Source organism: Mesoplodon bidens (genome assembly GCF_964165515.1).
Source record: "Mesoplodon bidens genome assembly, chromosome: 8".
Classification (NCBI taxonomy): Eukaryota; Metazoa; Chordata; class Mammalia; order Artiodactyla; family Ziphiidae; genus Mesoplodon; species Mesoplodon bidens.
Genome location: NC_138165.1, coordinates 33,534,662 through 33,554,598, shown reverse-complemented (window position 1 = coordinate 33,554,598; position 19,937 = coordinate 33,534,662). Strand labels below are relative to the sequence as shown.

The 19,937-nt window shown below is 39.3% G+C and overlaps 1 protein-coding gene across 1 annotated transcript in view; it reads right to left on the bottom strand.

Moving 5' to 3' along the window:
- Positions 1-13,769: 13,769 nt before the first annotated feature.
- SLC38A11 (solute carrier family 38 member 11) overlaps positions 13,770-19,937 on the bottom strand; it is a 51,317-nt gene continuing 45,149 nt past the window's right edge. Inside the window, exon 12 of the mRNA XM_081242181.1 lies at positions 13,770-14,268. Coding sequence (XP_081098307.1) covers positions 13,975-14,268 — 294 coding nt within the window. The 3' untranslated portion in view covers positions 13,770-13,974. The remainder of the gene's footprint in view (positions 14,269-19,937) is intronic.

Here is a 19,937-nt window from a genome sequence, read left to right as displayed (position 1 = left end):
TACAAGGGTATATTGTACAAAACAGGGAATATAGCCAATATTTTGTAATAATAAAGGAGTTATTTTAAACCACTGCTATTATTATCCTGATTGATGCTCATATCATCCTGTCTTTGACCAGTGGAAGCAAACCTCTGCAAGCTGACTTCCTTGTTTTTATTTTTATTTATTTATTTATTTTTTGCGGGACTCGGGCCTCTCACTGTTGTGGCCTCTCCCATTGCGGAGCACAGGCTCCGGACGTGCAGACTCAGCAGCCACGGCTCACAGGCCCAGCCGCTCCACGGCATGTGGGATCTTCCTGGACCGGGGCTCGAACCCGTGTTCCCTGCGTTGGCAGGCGGACTCTCAACCACTGCGCCACCAGGGAAGCCCTTCCTTATTTTTTTGATAGTTCTGCTTCTTTGTTTTTGGCCATCCATTTTTATTTTGCACATTTTCTGTTCCACTTCTGCATTGAGCCATTTCTTCAAAGAGCCTTGGTTCCTTTTATTGGGAAGGTACTTGGAGAACACAGTTTTGGTATTGCTGTGCTCAAAATGTTATGCACTGGTCATTCTTTCTAGCCCTTTGCAGTGGTCAGAGCTAGAAAATAAGTTAATTCTTTTAAGATAAAATACTTTTTGAATTCACACAGATATTTTCAATTCAATTTTAGGACTGCAGGAATTTTACAGAATTTTATTGATGTTATATCTGCATCCTATGTCCAAAATTCTGATTTTTAAGGGCATCGTTATAATTTCTCATTTGTATCGAGCCACAATATCCATGTAATAGCCTTGGAATAACAATGCTTCCACTATGACAAATAACCATCAATAAAATACAAAATAGTGTGGGGTTTTATTAATGTTCCTTTTTTTTCAAAGCATATCACTGTGGGGATGTACAGTCAAATTGTTGTGTTTTAAGAATGTTTGAGGGACTTCCCTGGTGGTGCAGTAGTTAAGAGTCCACCTGCCAATGTAGGGCACACGGGCTCGAGCCCTGGTCAGGGAAGAACCCCACATGCCACGGAGCAACTAAGCCCATGGGCCACAGCTACTGAAGCCCATGCGCCTAGAGCCCAGGCTCCACAGCAAGAGAAGCCACTGCAATGAGAAGCTCACGCATCACAGCAAAGAGTAGCCCCGCTCGCCGCAACAGCGGTGTGCAGCAACAAAGACCCAACACAGCCAAAAAATAAATAAATAAATAAATAAATTTTTTTAAAAAGGTTGATTAAATCATTGACTGTTGGTGATTAACTCTACTCCAGTCCCTCTCCCCTTCCCACAGGTTGAAGGTGTCAATAAAAGTTCAACCTTTTGAACGTTTGGTCTTTCTGGTGACCAACCCCCAACCTGAAGTTATCTAGGGGCCCCTAGCCCCCAGTCTTCTCATTAGCATACAAAAAGACACTCATCTTTCTAAAGATTCCAAGGGTCTTAAAAACTCTGGTGTCAGGAATCTGAGTCAAAGACCAAGTATTAGGACAAAAGATGCTCTTAGCACCCTATCACTTAGGAAATTACAGTTTTAGGAGCTCTGTGTCAAAAACTGGAGGCCGAGACCAAATATATATTTCTTATTATGTCACAATAGCATTGTCCCAACTTTGGAGAAAATATAACATAGAAAAATGGCTGGATGGTAGTGAACCAAAATATTAACAGTGTGATGATTTTAGTTTTCCCTTCGTGCTATGTTATTCCATTTTAATTTACAATGTGCACTTTATAATTTTATAATAAAAATAAAAGACATGAGTGAACTGTAATTAATTCAAAACTAGAATACTGGTGTAAAGTATTATCTACAGATCTTCCTCAACTTATGATGGGGTTAAACCCATCTTCTGATAAACCCATCAGAAGTTGAAAATAGTATAATTTGAAATGCATTTAATACATCACTGAACATCATAGCTGAGTCTAGCCTACCTTCAACACGCTCAGAACATTAACATTAGCCTCCAGTTGGGCAAAATCATCTAACACAAAGCCTATTTTATAATAAAGTGTTGAATATCTCATGTAATTTACTGAATACTGCACTGAAAGTGAAAAACAGAATGCTTGTATGGGTACAGAATGCTTTTAAGTGTATCATTGTTCTCCTGGTCTCATGGCTGACTTGGAGCTGCTGCCACTCCCAGCAGCACCAGAGAGGATCGTACCACATGTCTAGCCTGAGAAAAGATCACAGTTCACAATTCAAAGTACAGTTTCTACTGAATCCATATTGCTTTTGCATAATCATAAATCAAGAAATTGTAAGTCAGAACCAGTGTAAGTTGGGGACCATCTGTACCCTTAAGCGGAAAAACAACTTTTACGAAAACTATTGAAAAATCTTAAAATATATATATTTGACTATATAAAATAAAAAAGTTTCATCAGGTAAAATGATCAATAACAAAATTAAAAGATAAATACCAAAAAATTTTTTAAGTTACTTAGTACATTATTCATAAAGGCATGATATCATTAATTCATCAAGAAAAAAAGCAAAAACCCCAATGGGAGAAAATAAGTATGTGTAATACAGTACATAGTAATTCAAATTATCAATAAATACAGGACAAGCTCTCATAGAAACCTAGGATATTATGATTTCTTCATTTTACAGGTGAGGAAAGTGAGGATCAGAAAGGTTAAATCACTTGTTTATGAGAATAGGACAAAGTTGAGATTCATCCTTCTAACTTTGGACTAAGATCTCAAGCCCTGTCACACCTGTGGCTGAGGAAACCCAGTCTCCCTCACCTAGATACGACTTCTTGTGGCTCACCCTCATAGTCAAGAGTTCTTGACATTAGAATGAGGAATACTCTCCCTTCTCTGGATACCAGACCCTCACTGAATTTAAATTAAATTGTATGACTCAGTTATTGCTCAGTTCTAAATAGAGCATACTCCTTTCATTAAGTTTTTAATGTTAACAAAGTAATTACATGTTCATCTTCATTAAAGTAAAATGTATTTTAGGCTGCTTTTCAGTCTAATTAAAGAGCATGTCTATGACAGTGAATATTTTGTTTAATCAACTACTTAATCTAGAAGCAACAGAAAGAGTATTGTTGGTGACTTCCACCCATTAATCTATTAGGTTGTCCTCTTTATGCATTCAAATATAAATACTATGCTCAGGCTTTAAACATTTATTGCCAAGATATTCCTACTTCTTTCTACTCTCCACCCCCCATTTGTTTATGATAGATATAATCATAAACTGAAAGCACATTTCTATGCTAAAAACTTTCTGATATTCATTAGGGCTCTTTACATACAAACTAGAAATCAACAGGATGTCTTAAGTTTTCCTAATTTGTAACATTGTTTCTACTACAGTTACAAAAAAATTGCCATTATGAGCTAACGAAAATATATGGCTAGTGTGTTCAATTTTAGACAATGTTGGAAAAAATCATTTTTTAAATGTATGATTGTTCCCGAAAAAAACACAATAAACAGAAATGGACTTAACTGTTATTGCCATAAATGAGTGATTTACAGTTATTTTTCCTACCCCAATTCCCAGAAATATGTTATCACACATTCTCATCAGTAACAGAAGCCCTAACATAGGCATAATAGACTCTCCAGGAGGTGGTTTCCTATTTAACTAAGATTCCTAGCTGATTCTGATAAGCCTCCTTCCCAAAAGACACAGCCACCTGCACACTGGTGCTTTTCAAACTTGAACACGAACAACTTGGGGCTCTTATTATAACGCAGATTCTGGTTCATTAGGTTTGGGGTGGAGCCTGAGATTCTGCATTTTTAAAGAGCTCCCGGGGTGATACCAATGCTGCTGGTCCACAGACCCTACTTTTCAGGGTAAGGCACTATAGCCATCTCCCAGCTCTTAATCACCAATAGATGCTGCACATTTGTGAACCCAATCATGGGTTTGATGCATTTGTCTTTATCTTGTCTGTAATTGGGTTCTATTCTGTTTTTAGAGAATTTCCTCCAATCAAAGAGGGAAATTAAAGACTTTATGGATCTATCTGACACAATTATTAAACAATTCTTTTAGTGTTTCCTGCAAATATCTTTCCCGTAAGTAGAAAATCAAGGATGATGACAAGAAGAGAATGAGAACTGGTCTCACATGCTGGTCAGCAGTGGCAGCAATAACTCCTGCACAGACCCGATGGTAGAACAAAGGAAACTGTTGAAGGATCCCTCTAACTCCCTGTGAGCTCTTATTCTTCAGTGGGACCTAATCCCTAGACATTTGGTGCTTGGTGATGCTGCTTCATATCTGCTTTATTCTCTCAAGGTTGTTTTCCCTTCCCTTTCTTAACCTCCCTTCAAAACCAGCTTTCTGGTTCAATCCATAAATTTTTCTGACCACTAATACTGTGCAAGGCAGTCTAAGCACTGAAAAAAAATATGAAGGACCACTGGTTTTAAGCTGTTTAATATTTATTTAGAAAAAAAAGGTGTGCAAAAATAAGTGATGAAGGAATTCCATAACAACTCTGTATTTTACTTTATTAGAGGACACAAAGTTGTACCTAGAAGCTCAGCATTTGGGGAGACCTTAAAGATCAAGTTCAATTTTTATCCAGCATGTGAACTGCCCCTACCACGCTGTGGGCAATTGTTTGTCCAGCTTCTAAGTTGTTCCAGGCCCAGAATGCTCACTAAGTTCCAGGGTAGCCCATGCTGACATCCGTTACCTCTAATTGTTAGAAAGTTCTTATTTACACTAGATTGTTCCTTCTATTACTTGTCAGACATATACCCGTTGTCTTGCAGAAGAAAAGTCATGGTCTGGCTGGTGGCTGGGCTTACCGCTGCCCTTGGTCGTGGGGTTGTTGTTGGCATCAAGGCCCCAGCATTCATGATGAACTTACTTCAGACTGTGCGTGACTACTGGGTACATATACTTGCCCCTTTGGGATTTGTCTTTGGATGTTGTCTAGACAGAAAACATGATGAAAAGCTAACTGCCTTCTGGAACAAGAGTCTGTTATTTAAAAGGAATTGAGGCCCAGTGAAGAAGTCATCTGGAAGTAAAGGCTGTGGCTGAATTACAGAATGTTTACATTTTTTAAATTATGAGAGAAATAAAAACTCATTATTTTATTTTATTTATGTATTTATTTTTTTGGCTGTGCCATGCAGCTTGTGGGATCTTAGTTCCCCGAAAAGGGATCGAACCCAGGTCCACAGCAGTGACAGTGCCGCGTCTTAACCGCTGGACTGCCAGGGAATTCCCCACATTCATTATTTTAAAAAAAAGAAAAGAAAAGTTATGGTCTGCTGGAAATGGCTGGGGGGAACTTTCAGAGGAGGAGGCATTTGGGCAAAATCTTAAGTGCTACTAGAATTTAGGGAGACGGAGAGAAGTGGGGAAGCAGCATTCTCATCCTCTCAGAGTTACACTTTCTAATTGTCAGTCTGGATCCCCTAATTAATGCCCCCGTGTTAAGTGATGTCTCTATTTTAAATAATGCAGAGCAATCAACAATATGTCAGATACCATGGCATCATTTACATAAGATATTTGAGAAAATGAGTAGAGGGACTTTTCATATTCTCCTCACTTATAAAGCAGATGATTATCCACCTACTACAGCTGGGCCTGCAGTAATCTAATTCTGAAACGCCAGTTTTATCTGGCTTGCAAAGGAAGTAGGCAGACACACAGCGGTTGTTTGGAGAATAGTATAGATGTTGAGGTGAGAAACTACAATGGCTGGAGATACACAAGAGGGGCTTGTGGGAGCACAACTTTAAGCCATGAGGGTTCACTGCTGGGAAACCACAGCGGGAGCTGGTCAACCTTGTGTTATCCATTTGGATGGAACCGCTCCTATTTTTTTTTTTTTTTTTTTTTTTTGCGGTACACGGGCCTCTCACTGCTGTGGCCTCTCCCTTTACGGAGCACAGGCTCTGGACGCGCAGGCTCAGCGGCCATGGCTCACTGGCCCAGCCACTCCGCAGCATGTGGGATCTTCCCGGACCGGGGCACGAACCCGTGTCCCCTGCATCGGCAGGTGGACTCTCAACCACTGCACCACCAGGGAAGCCCAGAACCACTCCTATTTAATGCCATGAACCGAGTTTTAACTTTATGCAAGCAGAAGTCTTCTTGTTTCTCTCTTTTTTTTTAGCTGCGCCATGCAGCATGCAGGATCTTACTTCACCGACCAGGGACAGAACCCGTGTCCCCTGCATTGGGAGCACTGAGTCTTAACTACTAGACCGTCAGGGAAGTCCCTTGTTTCTCTTTTTACGGAGAGTAAAGTCCAGAAGTGCAATTCAGAATATAAATGACAGAGTACCTATATGTCAGGAAATGGAAAAATATGGATGTGCTGACAGCTTCCACCTGAATTCTTCTTAGGAAGAGAATGGCATTTGTGTCAAAAAAATACAATGACAAGGTATGGGGTAAAGTGGAATAGGGGTCTTCTAGAGGCCTGGAGGTTCTGGGACCTCGCTGAGAAAGTCACAGGGAAATATTTGCTTGTTAATCTGAAGGAGATGAAAAATGAAGAGTAGAGATGTTTAGGAGGTGAAGCCTAAAGATTGGTCGAAGGCCATGCCCCAGGGTGTGACCCTTCCTCCTAAGCACTCTAAATCTTCAAAAGGTACAACAACACAAAAAATACACAATGCATGATGTGAATAGATTTTTATGGAACTGTGTGCAGGGACTGTGTGTTTTGCATCTGGAGTATTGTGGAGTTTTTCAGGTACAGAGCAAAAGAACCCTGCTTTATGGTGGCATAGAAAAGCGTGAGAATGTAAGCCAGGCTAATTTACCAGAATTATGGAGTAGGCTCCTGAGTGTGGAATGGGGTTTAAGATCAAGTTTAACCAATTCACTTGGGGGTGAGGAGTCCTCAGCTGGCATTTAGGTTACACGTTTAAAAGCATTTGTTTCTGAGACAAATTTCTACCTCAAGCTAATATTTTAAAATTTCTTAATCTCTTGTTTAAAATGTCTATTTTGAAGGGTCAGATTGTCTTCTAGAAGAGGGAGCATCTCCTGCTGTGTTTGTGCAATCAACTAGCCACTTCTACAAAACCCAAAGTTTTTCTAAGCCCTATTTTTCTAAATATTTAATGTTGATTTCCTTCCCTGTCTATTCTTACAGCTTTTTAAACAAATCTAAATTCATTTTGAAACGCTTTGAAACATAAGCACATAAAACCCAAGGTCATATCACTCAACTTCCAGTTTGTCTATGTCTTGCACATGGAGAAACAACAGTTAAAAGGCGTAACTTAGAAAATTCTTTTTAGGACTTTATAAGAATGCAAAGTGGTGTAGGAAAAGTCAGAAGTCACCCAAAGGCTGCCATTCTGGGGTACAATAATTTTTCCTCTGTCTTAGAAGACGCTTTACTATTTTTTTCTCCCAGAACCTAAAGAATTAAAGAACAATACTGTTCTGAGAGAGATGTGACTGTAAGAAGCCTGGACCGGATTTATTTTTCTGGAACTGGCCTTGTTGTCCTCCGGCAACACAACATTAAAAGATAATACACTGTGCCTTGGAAATAAAATTTTTCAGTCTTTCAAATTTTAAACTGCAAACTCATTTGTTGTCTGGGGTGTTTTTCTTAAATTGTTGCCTGCACGTTCCTAAACTACCTTTTCTTTTTTGTGCTCTATCAAATTACTGAGCAGTCAGATGAGATTAAACAAGGTGATAATTGTATCTGAACCATAAACATATTTTGCGTTAAAGTTTTGACTATTTCTTTAGGAATAATATTAAATGAAGGAATTAAGGTAGGTTTTCCTGGTAACTTATAAATTTTAGTTAAATACATCTGAATTATGTAAATTCAAGCCATTAAATGTTTATCCAAGCATCTCAAATTACTAAGATATATGAGCATACACTGGCAAAAAATAAAACTAAATACGACATGGTCTTAGGTCTCAAAGAACTTGTAATTAAGAAAAAGACAAGGGCTTCCCTGGTGGTGCAGTGGTTGAGAGTCTGCCTGCCGATGTTAGAGGACACGGGTTCGTGCCCCTGTGGGGGAGGATCCCACATCCCACATCCCACAGGCTGCGGAGCGGCGCGTCTGGAGCCTGTGCTCTGCAACGCACGGGAGAGGCCACAGCGGTGAGAGGCCCGCGTACCGCAAAAAAAAAAAAAAAAAAAAAAAAGAGACAAGTAAATTTTTATTTAGCAGTCAAAACAAGTGAAAAACTATGTGCTGATTGGTATGCACTTGAAGAGACCTTTTAACAATATTCCAAATAGTCTAAACATAAAATAATTGAGAAAAATGTAAAAAATGCAGATTAAACCAGAAGTGTGGTGTGTCTGTGGCCATCACATTATGAATAGCACAGAACATTAAGGAAATATTCTTCCAGTATTTGAAAACTATTATGCAATTCAACACAATAGTCAGTCTCTTCACTGACAGGTGATGAGGTTCTGAAATATGTAGTGCTAAAATTGAAAGAAATTTCAATTTAATGAGTATAGTTTATATGAGGATAAAAATAGTTTAATAGTAGATCACATTTCAGATTTAGTGACAATAAATTTATTGGGAAACGAGTGAATTGGAATGGAACTCCATTTGTCAAATCATGGTTGAACTACAATCATAGGTTGCTTACAGATATGAGAGTTCGGCAACAGTCAACCAAAGCACCCTGTAATATTCAATTGGCTATAAAGAACTTATGATACAGTACTGAATACTCTATTATTATTTGTAAATTATGTGTCTTTAATATTAAAATTAATAATAAACGTATGTGCTTATATGTAAAAAAAAAAGAATATTCTAAATAAATTCTCTGAAGGGTTGATGCTTAATAAAGCAAAACGAGAAACTCAACTTAATTATCTAAACCACCTTGTTGGATGAATGACTGTATCACATTAACTTGCTACTTTACTGAATGACAATCATTATGGATGGAAAAATCCAATTAAAAGAATATGTATGGCTATAGGTACAATCAGCCATTTTCCCTTCTATACTACCAATCTCACTTCAAATACTTAAGTGTTTAGTACATTCAAGGTACCATGCCATGGACTATTAAGAGTAAAAAGAGGCTTTAAAACACACTGTCCTCAAGGAACTTTTAGTCTGGTTGGCGGGACATGGTTTCTTCATATAACATAAGAATTACAGAATTCCAAAGGAGGAACGTTAACCTGCAGCTAGAGTTGTCAGGGATTGGAGGATTGACAGAATTTGATGAGGGTGGGAAAGGAAGGTTTGGATATTTCAGATGAGAGGATGGCAAGAATTCAAGGGCAATGGCAAAAGGGGCAGAAAGCAATTTTAGTGAAACAATGCTTTAGTTACATTAGAAAAAAGGGTTCCTTCCTGCAGTCATGGGAGATGAGGTGAGATATAAAAGTTGAGGCCATTCTATAAAAACTTTGAATACAGGTCACGGAGTTTGTACTTTATCCTATAAGCACAAGAGATTCATGAAAAGCTTCTGAGCAAGCATTTGGTGTTATCAAAGCATCAGTTTAATAAGATGATTCTTGGAGTGATGCACAAATCATCTTGAAGGGAGGAGAGCCTGAAGGCAGAATGCTCAGGTAAGAGGCTGTGGCATTAGTCTGGGTGTGAGTTGGTAAGGACCAGAATCAGGTAGGTGTTAGGAACGAAGGACAGATTAAATCTGTATGTGCCTTTTTTTTTTAAATGAGACATTTAGCATATTGCTATAAGTGAACAATATAATAAAAATTCCAAAGCTAAATTTATTCATAATCTTCATTTTCAATGAGCAAATATTAGAAAATGACTATTGAAATGTCCTATAAAGATAGCCACATGAATTCTTTATCAGCATGATGTTATTATGAGTATGACCCAATTTTACTCATGTTCCAAATAAGATTTTTTTTCCAAGTAAGACATTTTATTGAGTTTAGTCCTAGGAAAACTTGCTGTACTTTTGAGGAACTGGTATATTTTCTTCCTTCTCATAATAAGAGCTATGAAGCTCACACAATCTTCCCTGAATGCCTGTAGGTTCCAAACCAGGTTTGTAGCTTAACCACTGCAGCTGTGTTGACTTTAGACCATAATCTCTGTTTTCTTCTTTGTTAACTCTCCTCCCCTCCCTTGTCATTACTCTTCCCTAATCTCGCTGTCTTGGTCTCTCCTCTCCCCTCTGTAAGCTTCTCCAAAGGATTTTTCAAAGAGATGAAGGATAAGTACAGTTACTCTCTGACAACAGCTCTCCCTCTTGTCTCCACTCTCAGTTTCTTCCTGACCTCCAACCTGGCATTCTACGCCCTGCCCAGCCTCTAAACACATGGCCCCATCTGGCATCTCTATTATGTCCAACCTCCATCCTTATTCAAACGTGATCTTTGACTCAACAGCAACCGCATCACCTGGGAACTTTGAACAAATGCAAATTCTCAGGCTTCACCCAGAACACCGAACCAGAAACTCTGCATGTGGGCCCCAGCAATCTGTGTTTTGACAAGCCCGCCAATGATTCTGACACATGTTGAAGTTTGTGAACCACTGCTCTAGAGAATGACTGTACTGTTTTCTTTGTCTCCCAGTTCTCTAGGTCATGGTGCCTCTTGTCCACTCTGCGTGTCTACTCTGTAATCCGGGCAAATCCTTTATACTCTTTTTAGAATAATTACAAATTCTTCAAGGAGGTTATCTGATTGGTGTAGCTAATTATTACCTCCATCAAGGTCAGTTAAGCATTTATGGGTACCTTACCTCATGGTCATTGGTTGGTCCATGCTTGAGAATACCTGACAACGCCTGGTCCTGTCAGCGGCCAGCTACACTAAAAAATGGACTAGCACCACTTCCCTGAGAAGACTGCCACAGATCAACCAGAAGGAGGCCTGCTGCTATCCAATAAATTTATCTTTTTATCTCTCATCTAATTAAGTAGATGTGTGCAGTATGACTCCAGCAAAGGACTAGTTGGGATTTTCCTAGTTAGATAACCTGGATTTCAGAGTTCTTTTAGGAAAGACAAGAGGCAACAATTATTGCTTGACACCATTGGGGTTGGTCAGAGGCAAAGCAGTCTACCTGTTCTGATATTTGAAGACGGTTCAAGTTAGGGTTGAGGTTAAAGAACCAATTATAAGTGACATGCATAAGGACCCGATTTGTAAGTTATACAGATGCCGTCCAATCTATATCCTTAAAGGAAATGTATTGCTAGATGTTTGCATTTGTGTATAAATATACTATTCCCTCCCCTCCTCTTTAAAATTAAGAAGCACTTTATAAGGTCAAATGTAGTGACAACTTCAAAAACCGGATTAAATATTCAAGTTGTCTTGTTACAGGCAATAAGTAGCAGGGAGGGAATGAGTTTCAGTGGAAATCTCATTAAATTGAGGCAGAACATCGATGGGGGTGGTTCTCAAAGTTCTGCACGTTGGCAAAATAAACATAAGTATTCCTGTGAAATAGATGTGTTCGTAACATTTATTCTATCATAATTTGAAAGTGGTAATCCTTGCAGCTAATAACTGGGCCCAAGGTAGTCTTGTTCTGCAGTTGATTTGGAAAACATACACACAAAACCAGAACAAATATTTATTAGGCATTAACGCAGCACTCAGTTCTTAGCGGAGCTTTTCACCTACTTGAGTCAAGGTTAATGTATCTGTAGCAATAGCAAGAGTACAAGATAATAGAAGGTTAAGTACTAAATTACGTTATCCTTGACGTACTTTTCTTTGTACACCCTTGGAAATCTCCTCTCTCATGACTTTATCTAACAACTATGTAGGTCAGTGTTTCTCAGTCCTGAGTAATGTAGAGATGGACTGCTGCAAAAATTTCTTACATTCCCTCAGTATGGAATGAAAGTATTTTTATAAGCATTTTACCAAAACATGTATTGATCTAAATATGGACACAAATCACCTTATGATTCTTAACCAACTATAAAAAAACAACTCTACAAATGAAATACAGAAAAGCTATACAGCCAATAGAATTTAAATTAATTTAGTGGCCTGGATGATGTTTTGTTGAAGTGAATGCTACCACGCAAAGCCTGAGCACGGCCCTGCCGGCTAAGGGGCAGCTTCCTTTGCTTTCAAGAGGCCTTTCTTATTATTAGTTACATGACAACTCAGCTTTCACCACTTCTGTATTCAAACTGCTGTGAAACTATCCCTTTTACACTTCCTGTGGGAATATTTTTTTTTTGGCCTGTGATTTTTACAGATACGTCAGGTGTGCATTCTCTGCTTGTGATATTTTCTCACTATTCGACAACAAAGCAGTACTATGGATTGTCAACTTGACTGAAATACAGATGAAAAGGTGAGAAATGAAATCGTGGGTGATACTTGATTTAAGGTAGTCATCCAGATGGGCCCAAATTTTCTTGTTACTTTTAAAAGATTGTCATAGATATGAAAACATGAAATCCTCCTTAAGAGATATAAAAAAATTCTCATTAAAAACTGAGGCCAGCTGTGGCAAACACAGCTGTGCCTCCCAGACCCCGCACAAGGAAGCATTTGTGTCCCAGCCACCAGCAGATCACCTCTAGCTCTCAGTCCCTTTAGGGTTTGCTCAGCTGCAAAGAGCTGCCCACATTCAAGGACTGATGGAAGTAGCAGTATTAAAACATGGCTATTTCATTTGAAGTGAGACAACTCTGATGGGTCACGTATGCTCCAGACTCCTTATGGACTTGGCTGAGGCTTTGCCAGCCTGCACTGCAGTTCCATTTTGCCCAGCTGATCCTGCTTTCCCCCTCTGTCCCACTAGTTATAATCCCTAATAAATACCCCGAATGCCAAATTCCTTCTTACTGTCTGCTTCTGGAGAATCTAGTCAACGAGAGCACCCAAGAATCTCTCTGAGGACCCCCTGGAGCAGTGAGACTGCCTCTTCTGTGCCCTGATTCTTCTCTCAAGGCTCTAGTCTGAAAGTTCAGCTTCCAGTTGTTTATTCCTGCCAGCACTTCACATTCAACGGGTCCAAAGCTGATGCAGAACTGATCTCTTTAAGCTTGTGCCTCAGAACAACTTGTGGTTTTCCCCCATTTTATAATTCATTTTATGGCACCACCATCATATTCCCACAGGATCAAAACTGCCAGGTAATTTTGCTTCCTCACACACCTTGCTCTGTATACCCAGTCTATTAGTCACGCTTTGTAACATGTGAAGGACTTTACTCATTTCTCCAGGGATTCACTTTCCTCTAAACAAGGGATGCTGCTGAAATCATAATGGACAGCTTCACTTTGCTCTTGGGATATCTAGTCTCTTTAATAGTCTTGAGTTTTCCTTCCCTCTGAGTCCTCCTTTTAAGACAAAAACCGTATTTTTCTCATAAAGGCCACCTACACAAAATTGCAACCCACAATCATCTACTCATTTTACAGCACAGTATATTGGCTCACATATTAAATAAGAGAATACTGCTTTGGGAGGGTGGCAGCAGACGCCACAGGCTTCACTGCTTCTCCTGCATTTAAGATTAGCGCAGCCCAGTCATTAGAACAAAACATTATTTTGTCCCAGTTTAGGATAAAATACATTCAACTTTCTTTTCCTTTTTATCTTTTTTTTTTTTTTTTTTCCACACTGTGTGGCTTGCGGGATCTTAGTTCCCCAACTAGGGTCCTCGGCAGTGAAAGCATGGAGTCCTAACCACTGGACCGCCAGGGAATTCCCTCCTTTTTATCTTTTTTTTCCATGCGGAGCACAGGCTCCGGACGCACAGGCTCAACGGCCATGGCTCAGGGGCCCAGCCGCTCCGTGGCATGTGGGATCCTCCCAGACCGGGGCACGAACCTGTGTCCCCTGCATCCGCAGGCGGACTCTCAACCACTGCGCCACCAGGGAAGCCCCCCTTTTTATCTTTTGTACTGGACTGAAGAGTAAAGAAAAACCAAGTCTTGATAAATGCCAAAGTAATAATTTTATAATAGAGACTAAAACGTGTGAATGTTACTGTGCAGTTTAGAAGTCTATGAAAAATACCTATTTTTTAAAGCACTCAACTCACTGAAAGATGCTGACGTTTAAAATTGAAAGTTGCGTTGTCAGTTGAAAATGAGAAATTGAGATGTTTGTGAGGGAGGAATTGTCGGGAAAGCAGTAGAACATTTCCTGCCCGTGGGTGCAGTCTTGAGGATTGGTGACAGCCATGACAAATCCAACAGCCATCACCACAGCACCAATGGGAAGCATGACACAGGACATAATCTTATCTGAGTGTGTCCTCGGTTCTTCAGACAGTTTCAGATAACATGCTGATGGGATGATAAAAATTAGGGGAGCTGCACAGAGCACACCCTGCGTATTCAAAACAAAAAATAAGATAATGTTATCGAATGGAGCGTTCCTTGGACAGTTTTAAAAAACATTTACAAAATGTATTTGTCATCATGCATGTTAAAAGTTTGATAGGTTCAGTTAAATCAAACAGAGGAAAGAAAAATAATTCCAAGAAAGACTTAGGAATAGGTTTTTCCCTTACTGATGGTATATTTATAAATGAGAAAAGCAAAATAATATAATAGTATATCAGGCTTAAATAATAATTAGAAAATAATATAAAATAAAGCAGATGGTAAGACTGACTCCTGGCAAACTCTTAAAAGTTCCCATATTTTCAGTCACATCATATTTCCTTATACTCTTCATTTCAGGGCTTCCCTGGTGGCGCAGTGGTTGAGAGCCCATCTGCCGATGCAGGGGACACGGGTTCATGCCCCGGTCCGGGAGGATCCCACGTCCCGTGGAGCGGCTGGGCCCGTGAGCCATGGCCGCTGAGCCTGCGCGTCCGGAGTCTGTGCTCCGCAACGGGACAGGCCACAACACTGAGAGGCCCGCGTACCGCAAAAAAAAAAAAAAAAATGTAACTTTTTATTTTTACAAAAACAGCAAAAGTCTGGAGAAATATCAATTGAGGGGGACAAATTATGAAGTCAGAGTAGCCAGGCAGCATCTAAAAATCTGGGGAAGAATAGAAGGGACCACACTTCATGGAAAATATTTCTGCAGTCAGAGATATAAGAATGAAAAAATTCTAAGAGGTACCATATTCTAATTTAAAATATATGGACAATATAATTTTGCTATTCATAGCACATGAATACAAATGATTACCTAAAAGGTACACAGCATATAAAGGATTAGTTTTCATATGGCCAGAGTTAAATGAATTATGGATTCCTTAGGCTCCATCATGTCACTTGAAACTGACAATGTTTTTCAAGTTATAAAAAATACTGTAGAACTCAATCTGTGCTTATAATAATTATCCTTTGATTTCTATGAAATAATTTTTGAAAACAATTATATATGTACGTGTGTGTGTGTGTGGAGAGAGAAAGAGAGTCTCTTCTCTTCGTAGGAACAAACATGTGAAGCTACTTCATCTGGAACTGTGGAGTGTGAAAGTGCTATCAGGATGAATACTGCCACCAGCTGCTGCTAAGAAGCTGTCATCAGTCAGCATTTTCAGACTCTTCCAAACCTAACTTGCTGGGCAGTGCAAAGTAATGGGTGTTCTGTTTATGCCATAATTTTTAAGGGTTGAGAAAGTAGTGGGAAAACTGTATAGCTGATGTTTGTACTGGAAGAAGTCCAGTTGAGTATCTTGTCTTGATAGCGGTTACTTTCCTAATATTTGAGAGCTCCATCTCGCTAGAGATTGTTGTTAGGACCTAAGATCATCAGTAAAATGATAGAACAGTTCCATCTGCTCTATTCCCTATAAATGAGTCCAGCTAATTTGATCTATCTAATATAGCCTTGCCTGAGGTTACACCACTGGCTTTGGGATAATTTTTGAAATTTCTTGACAGGACATAAATACCATAACAGTTTATCAAGGAGACAAGAAAATATAGCTTTAATTATAAAGGGTGGGGGGAAGCACTATCCTTTGATAATAACACCACAGATGCCAGCGCATTTTGCAGTTTGCAAGAGGGAAATAACAAAGTGTTGAAGATCTTTACTGGCAATACAGATTGGAAAAGTATCTGAATTCTCCTACCTGAATAGAAACCTCTCATTTGATGCAAAGAAGCTGAAAACTAAATAAAAGAATGCTTATAGGGCTTCCCTGGTGGCGCAGTGGTTGGGAGTCCGCCTGCGGATGTGGGGGACACGGGTTCGTGCCCTGGTCCGGGAAGATCCCACATGCCGCGGAGCGGCTAGGCCCGTGAGCCATGGCCGCTGAGCCTGCGCGTCCGGAGCCTGTGCTCCGCAACGGGAGGGGCCACAAGAGTGAGAGGCCCACGTACCACAAAAAAAAAAAAAAAAAAAAAAGAATGCTTATACATATTGAAAATTTCTACTTTGTAATCAATTTGGACTTGTGAAATATGTTCCGATACCTTAAAAAGAAACTCTAGCTCAGAGGTCTTTGGCAGCTTGGACTATGGCTCCCTCACTCTGTATGTGGGCTCTTGTGGGTAACTGGTTTGCTGTCCTCCTTCCACTGTAAGCTGCACACAGTGCTTGTTGGGCTGGTTACTCCGACCACAAGCACCAGCTGCTTCATCTCTTCTCTTTGTTCTGCTGCACGTAGAAACCCATAGGACCCAATTACTGCAGATGCCTCTTCTCTCTAAGAGCAATGTCAGTGCCAAGATGCTGGATTCTTATTACCAAGAATGGAACCTACATTTATTTTATTTGTTTCTAAAATGAATCCTTTAAAATTGAGGGTGCATTTGCCTTGGAAAATATGTCGTTGTCTGCTGCCATGAAAACAATAAAATAAAAGGGAAGCTAAGTTCTAAATGGGGTTTTGCTTTTTATTAAATAACTAATATAACCCTGAATAATTTATTCTGTATTATTTTAGTTATACTAAGTAACAGCATTCCCCTAACTTTGCAAACTGAAGGTCTGATTCTATTACACATCTCATTTGTAAAGGTCCATATTCCACTTATTCTTTTTTTTAAAAATAAATTTATTTATTTGTTTTTATTTTTGGCTGTATTAGGTCTTTGTTGCTGTGCGCGGGCTTTCTCTAGTTGTGGCGAGTGGGGGGCTACTCTTTGTTGTGGTGCGTGGGTTTCCCATCGTGGCTTCTCTTGTTGCAGAGCAGGGGTTCTAGGCCCGTGGGCTTCCGTAGTTGTGGCACATGGGCTCAGCAGTTGTGGCACACGGGCTCAGTAGTTGCGGCTCGCGGGCTCTAGAGCACAGGCTCAGTAGTTGTGGCGCACGGGCTTAGTTGCTCTGCAGCATGTGGGATCTTCCTGGGCCAGAGATTGAACCCGTGTCTCCTGCATTGGCAGGCAGATTCTTAACAACTGCGCCACCAGGGAAGCCCTCTACTTGTTCTTGATTCTACCACTTAAAACTAGTGTGACCTATTTAAGTGTTCATTAACAGATGAATGGATAAAGAAGGTGTGGTATCCATACACATACACACACACACAGAAATATTACTCAGCCATAAAAAAGAATGAAATTCTGCATTTTGCAATAACATGGATGGACCTAGAGAGTATTATGCTTAGTGAAATAAATCAGAGAAAGACAAATACTGTATGTTGCCACTTATATGTGGAATGTAAAAAATAAAACAGAGTAGTGACTATAACAATAAAGAAACAGACTCACAGATATAGAGAACAAACTAGTGGTTACCAGTGGGGAGAGGTGAAGGTGGAAAGGGCAGCATAGGGGAAGGGGATGAAGAGATATCAAGATAGATAGATAAGCTACAAGGATATATTGTACAGCATAGGAAAATATAGCTATTATATTAACTTTAAATGGAATATAAGCTATAGAAATTTTGAATCACTATGTTGTACACCTGAAAGTAATCTATTATAAATCAACTATACTTTAATTAAAAAAAAAAACTAGTGTGACCTATTTAATCACTCCAATCACTCTGTGCCTCAGTTTCTTCATCTATACAATTAATACAGATTAAGAGGATAATGCATGCAAAACACTTGGCACAGAGTAAATACTCCCTACATGTTAGCTCACACTGTTGTTCAGAAGGGGAACACCACATGCTTTAGCTACTTCTAAAGTGTTGCGTGACCTGGCTTGCATTACTGACAGAAATGATGCTTGATCTGGCTTTATGAAACATGACAAATGCCCACACAAAACGGAGTTGAACAAAGACCTGACTATGATATTGTGCTAACCAAAAGACTTTTTTTGACTGGAAAAATATGCACTCAAGTGGTCTGGAAGAGAATGGAGATCTTAGATTTTATGAATTCCTACAAAGTGCTTTAAAACTAGTGTAATTGAGTTATCAGATCATGACAATTTAACACTCTGTTTTTTATGAATGTTTATATAACCAGGTTTTTAAAAAATCTAAGGATCTAGAATCATGTTTTAAATTTTTAAAAATAGTCCTCCAAGCCAGCTCAGATCTTGACTTAATAACAGATATTCACCAGGTATTATTCTTTGACTACAACACCAGAATTCTGTCTTAACCACAAAAAATGTCAACATAAGCATAACAGGGAATATTTAATGTGATTATGTGCTTATAATTTTATTGTGTGAGTGTGAGGGAGAGTCACAGTTAACAGAAAGTAATGGTCAAATTTATAAAAATATATCATTCCTGAAAAATAAGCAATATGTGCATGCTTGCTTAACTTAAAGGGAACAAAACATTCTTAGGCTATCAAAAGAGTGAGTGGCAAGGCACTTGATAAAGACATTTTCTCTCATATGACAATCCTACAATAGTCTAACAAACAAACAAACATGCGAACTCAAATGAGACATTTCACAAAATAAGAAATAACAGAGCTGGGAGTCATGCCGATCATGTCCTCAGCATAATTAGAGGGTTACCATTACTGTCAACCCCAACAATTTCTTGTAACACTTAATTTCCTGGTGCTACACTAAGAATGTCTCTTACGTCCAGGGGCATTTGTAGAAATAGTTCCTCAACTGTGCTCCCAAGGGCAATCGCCCATGGAGTAATTGGAGCACTGTGTTCTTAGCACTGTGCTATATACTGTGGAAGATGGAGGAGGCAGCTAAGTACCATTCTTGTCTCCAAAGAACTTGCACATAGGTAGGCAAGGCAAGCTTATGGACAGTCCAAACAATACCTGATACAAGATAATACATAAATCAAGTTAGCACATTTAGGTAGCACTCATCCCTTTATGTAGACCAAGGTTGGAACATGAAATGATTTTGAGTGAACCTACTAGCCTTTGGCCTATGTAAAATTAGGACGTAGGTAAAAGTTACTTTTGATAATGGTCCATCTCTCCTATGAGCCTTCTTTCCATTGTTAGTGGAATAGATGTTTCCCTAGTCCCATGCGGTTTTGGGGGAGCTGCCTACTCCCTACTTTCCATATACTCTGATGCAGGAAAATTCCCAATAGTGTGTTCCTGACTGAATCTTCCACTACCTTTGCCTGGACCTTCAAATCCAAATGGCACCTGGAGGGAACAGGGTCTCGGGCACTGACAATAATACCTTCCCCTTCCCCTTCCCCTTAACTCTCAGTGGAGTGAGCAAATGATAACTTGGGATTCCATCTGAAAAGCTTGCCCTCCCTGTGGGGGCATGATTGAAAAATGCTAAGTGGTGTGGTTCTGAGTAGAAATTTCATTAGGACTGTAGAAGGGGAAGATGAAAGACTCTAAAGTGGTAGATTCACTTCTATTCATGTTTCACCAAATGCCATCATTATCCTACTTCCACAAAGTAGAACCAAGGAGTCATTCTTTTTTTTTTTTTTTGGTCACTTTTAAAAACTGACATATAGTTGACACACGATGTTAGTTTTAGGTGCACTACATAGTGAATTGACATTTACATACATTATAAAATGATCACCAGAATGAGTTTAGTAAATCATCTGTCCCCGTACAAAGTTATTACAGTACTATAGACCATATTCCTTATGCAGTATATTACATATACATGGCTTATTTCTTCTATAACTGGAAGTTTGTATCTCTTAATCTCCTTGACCTATTT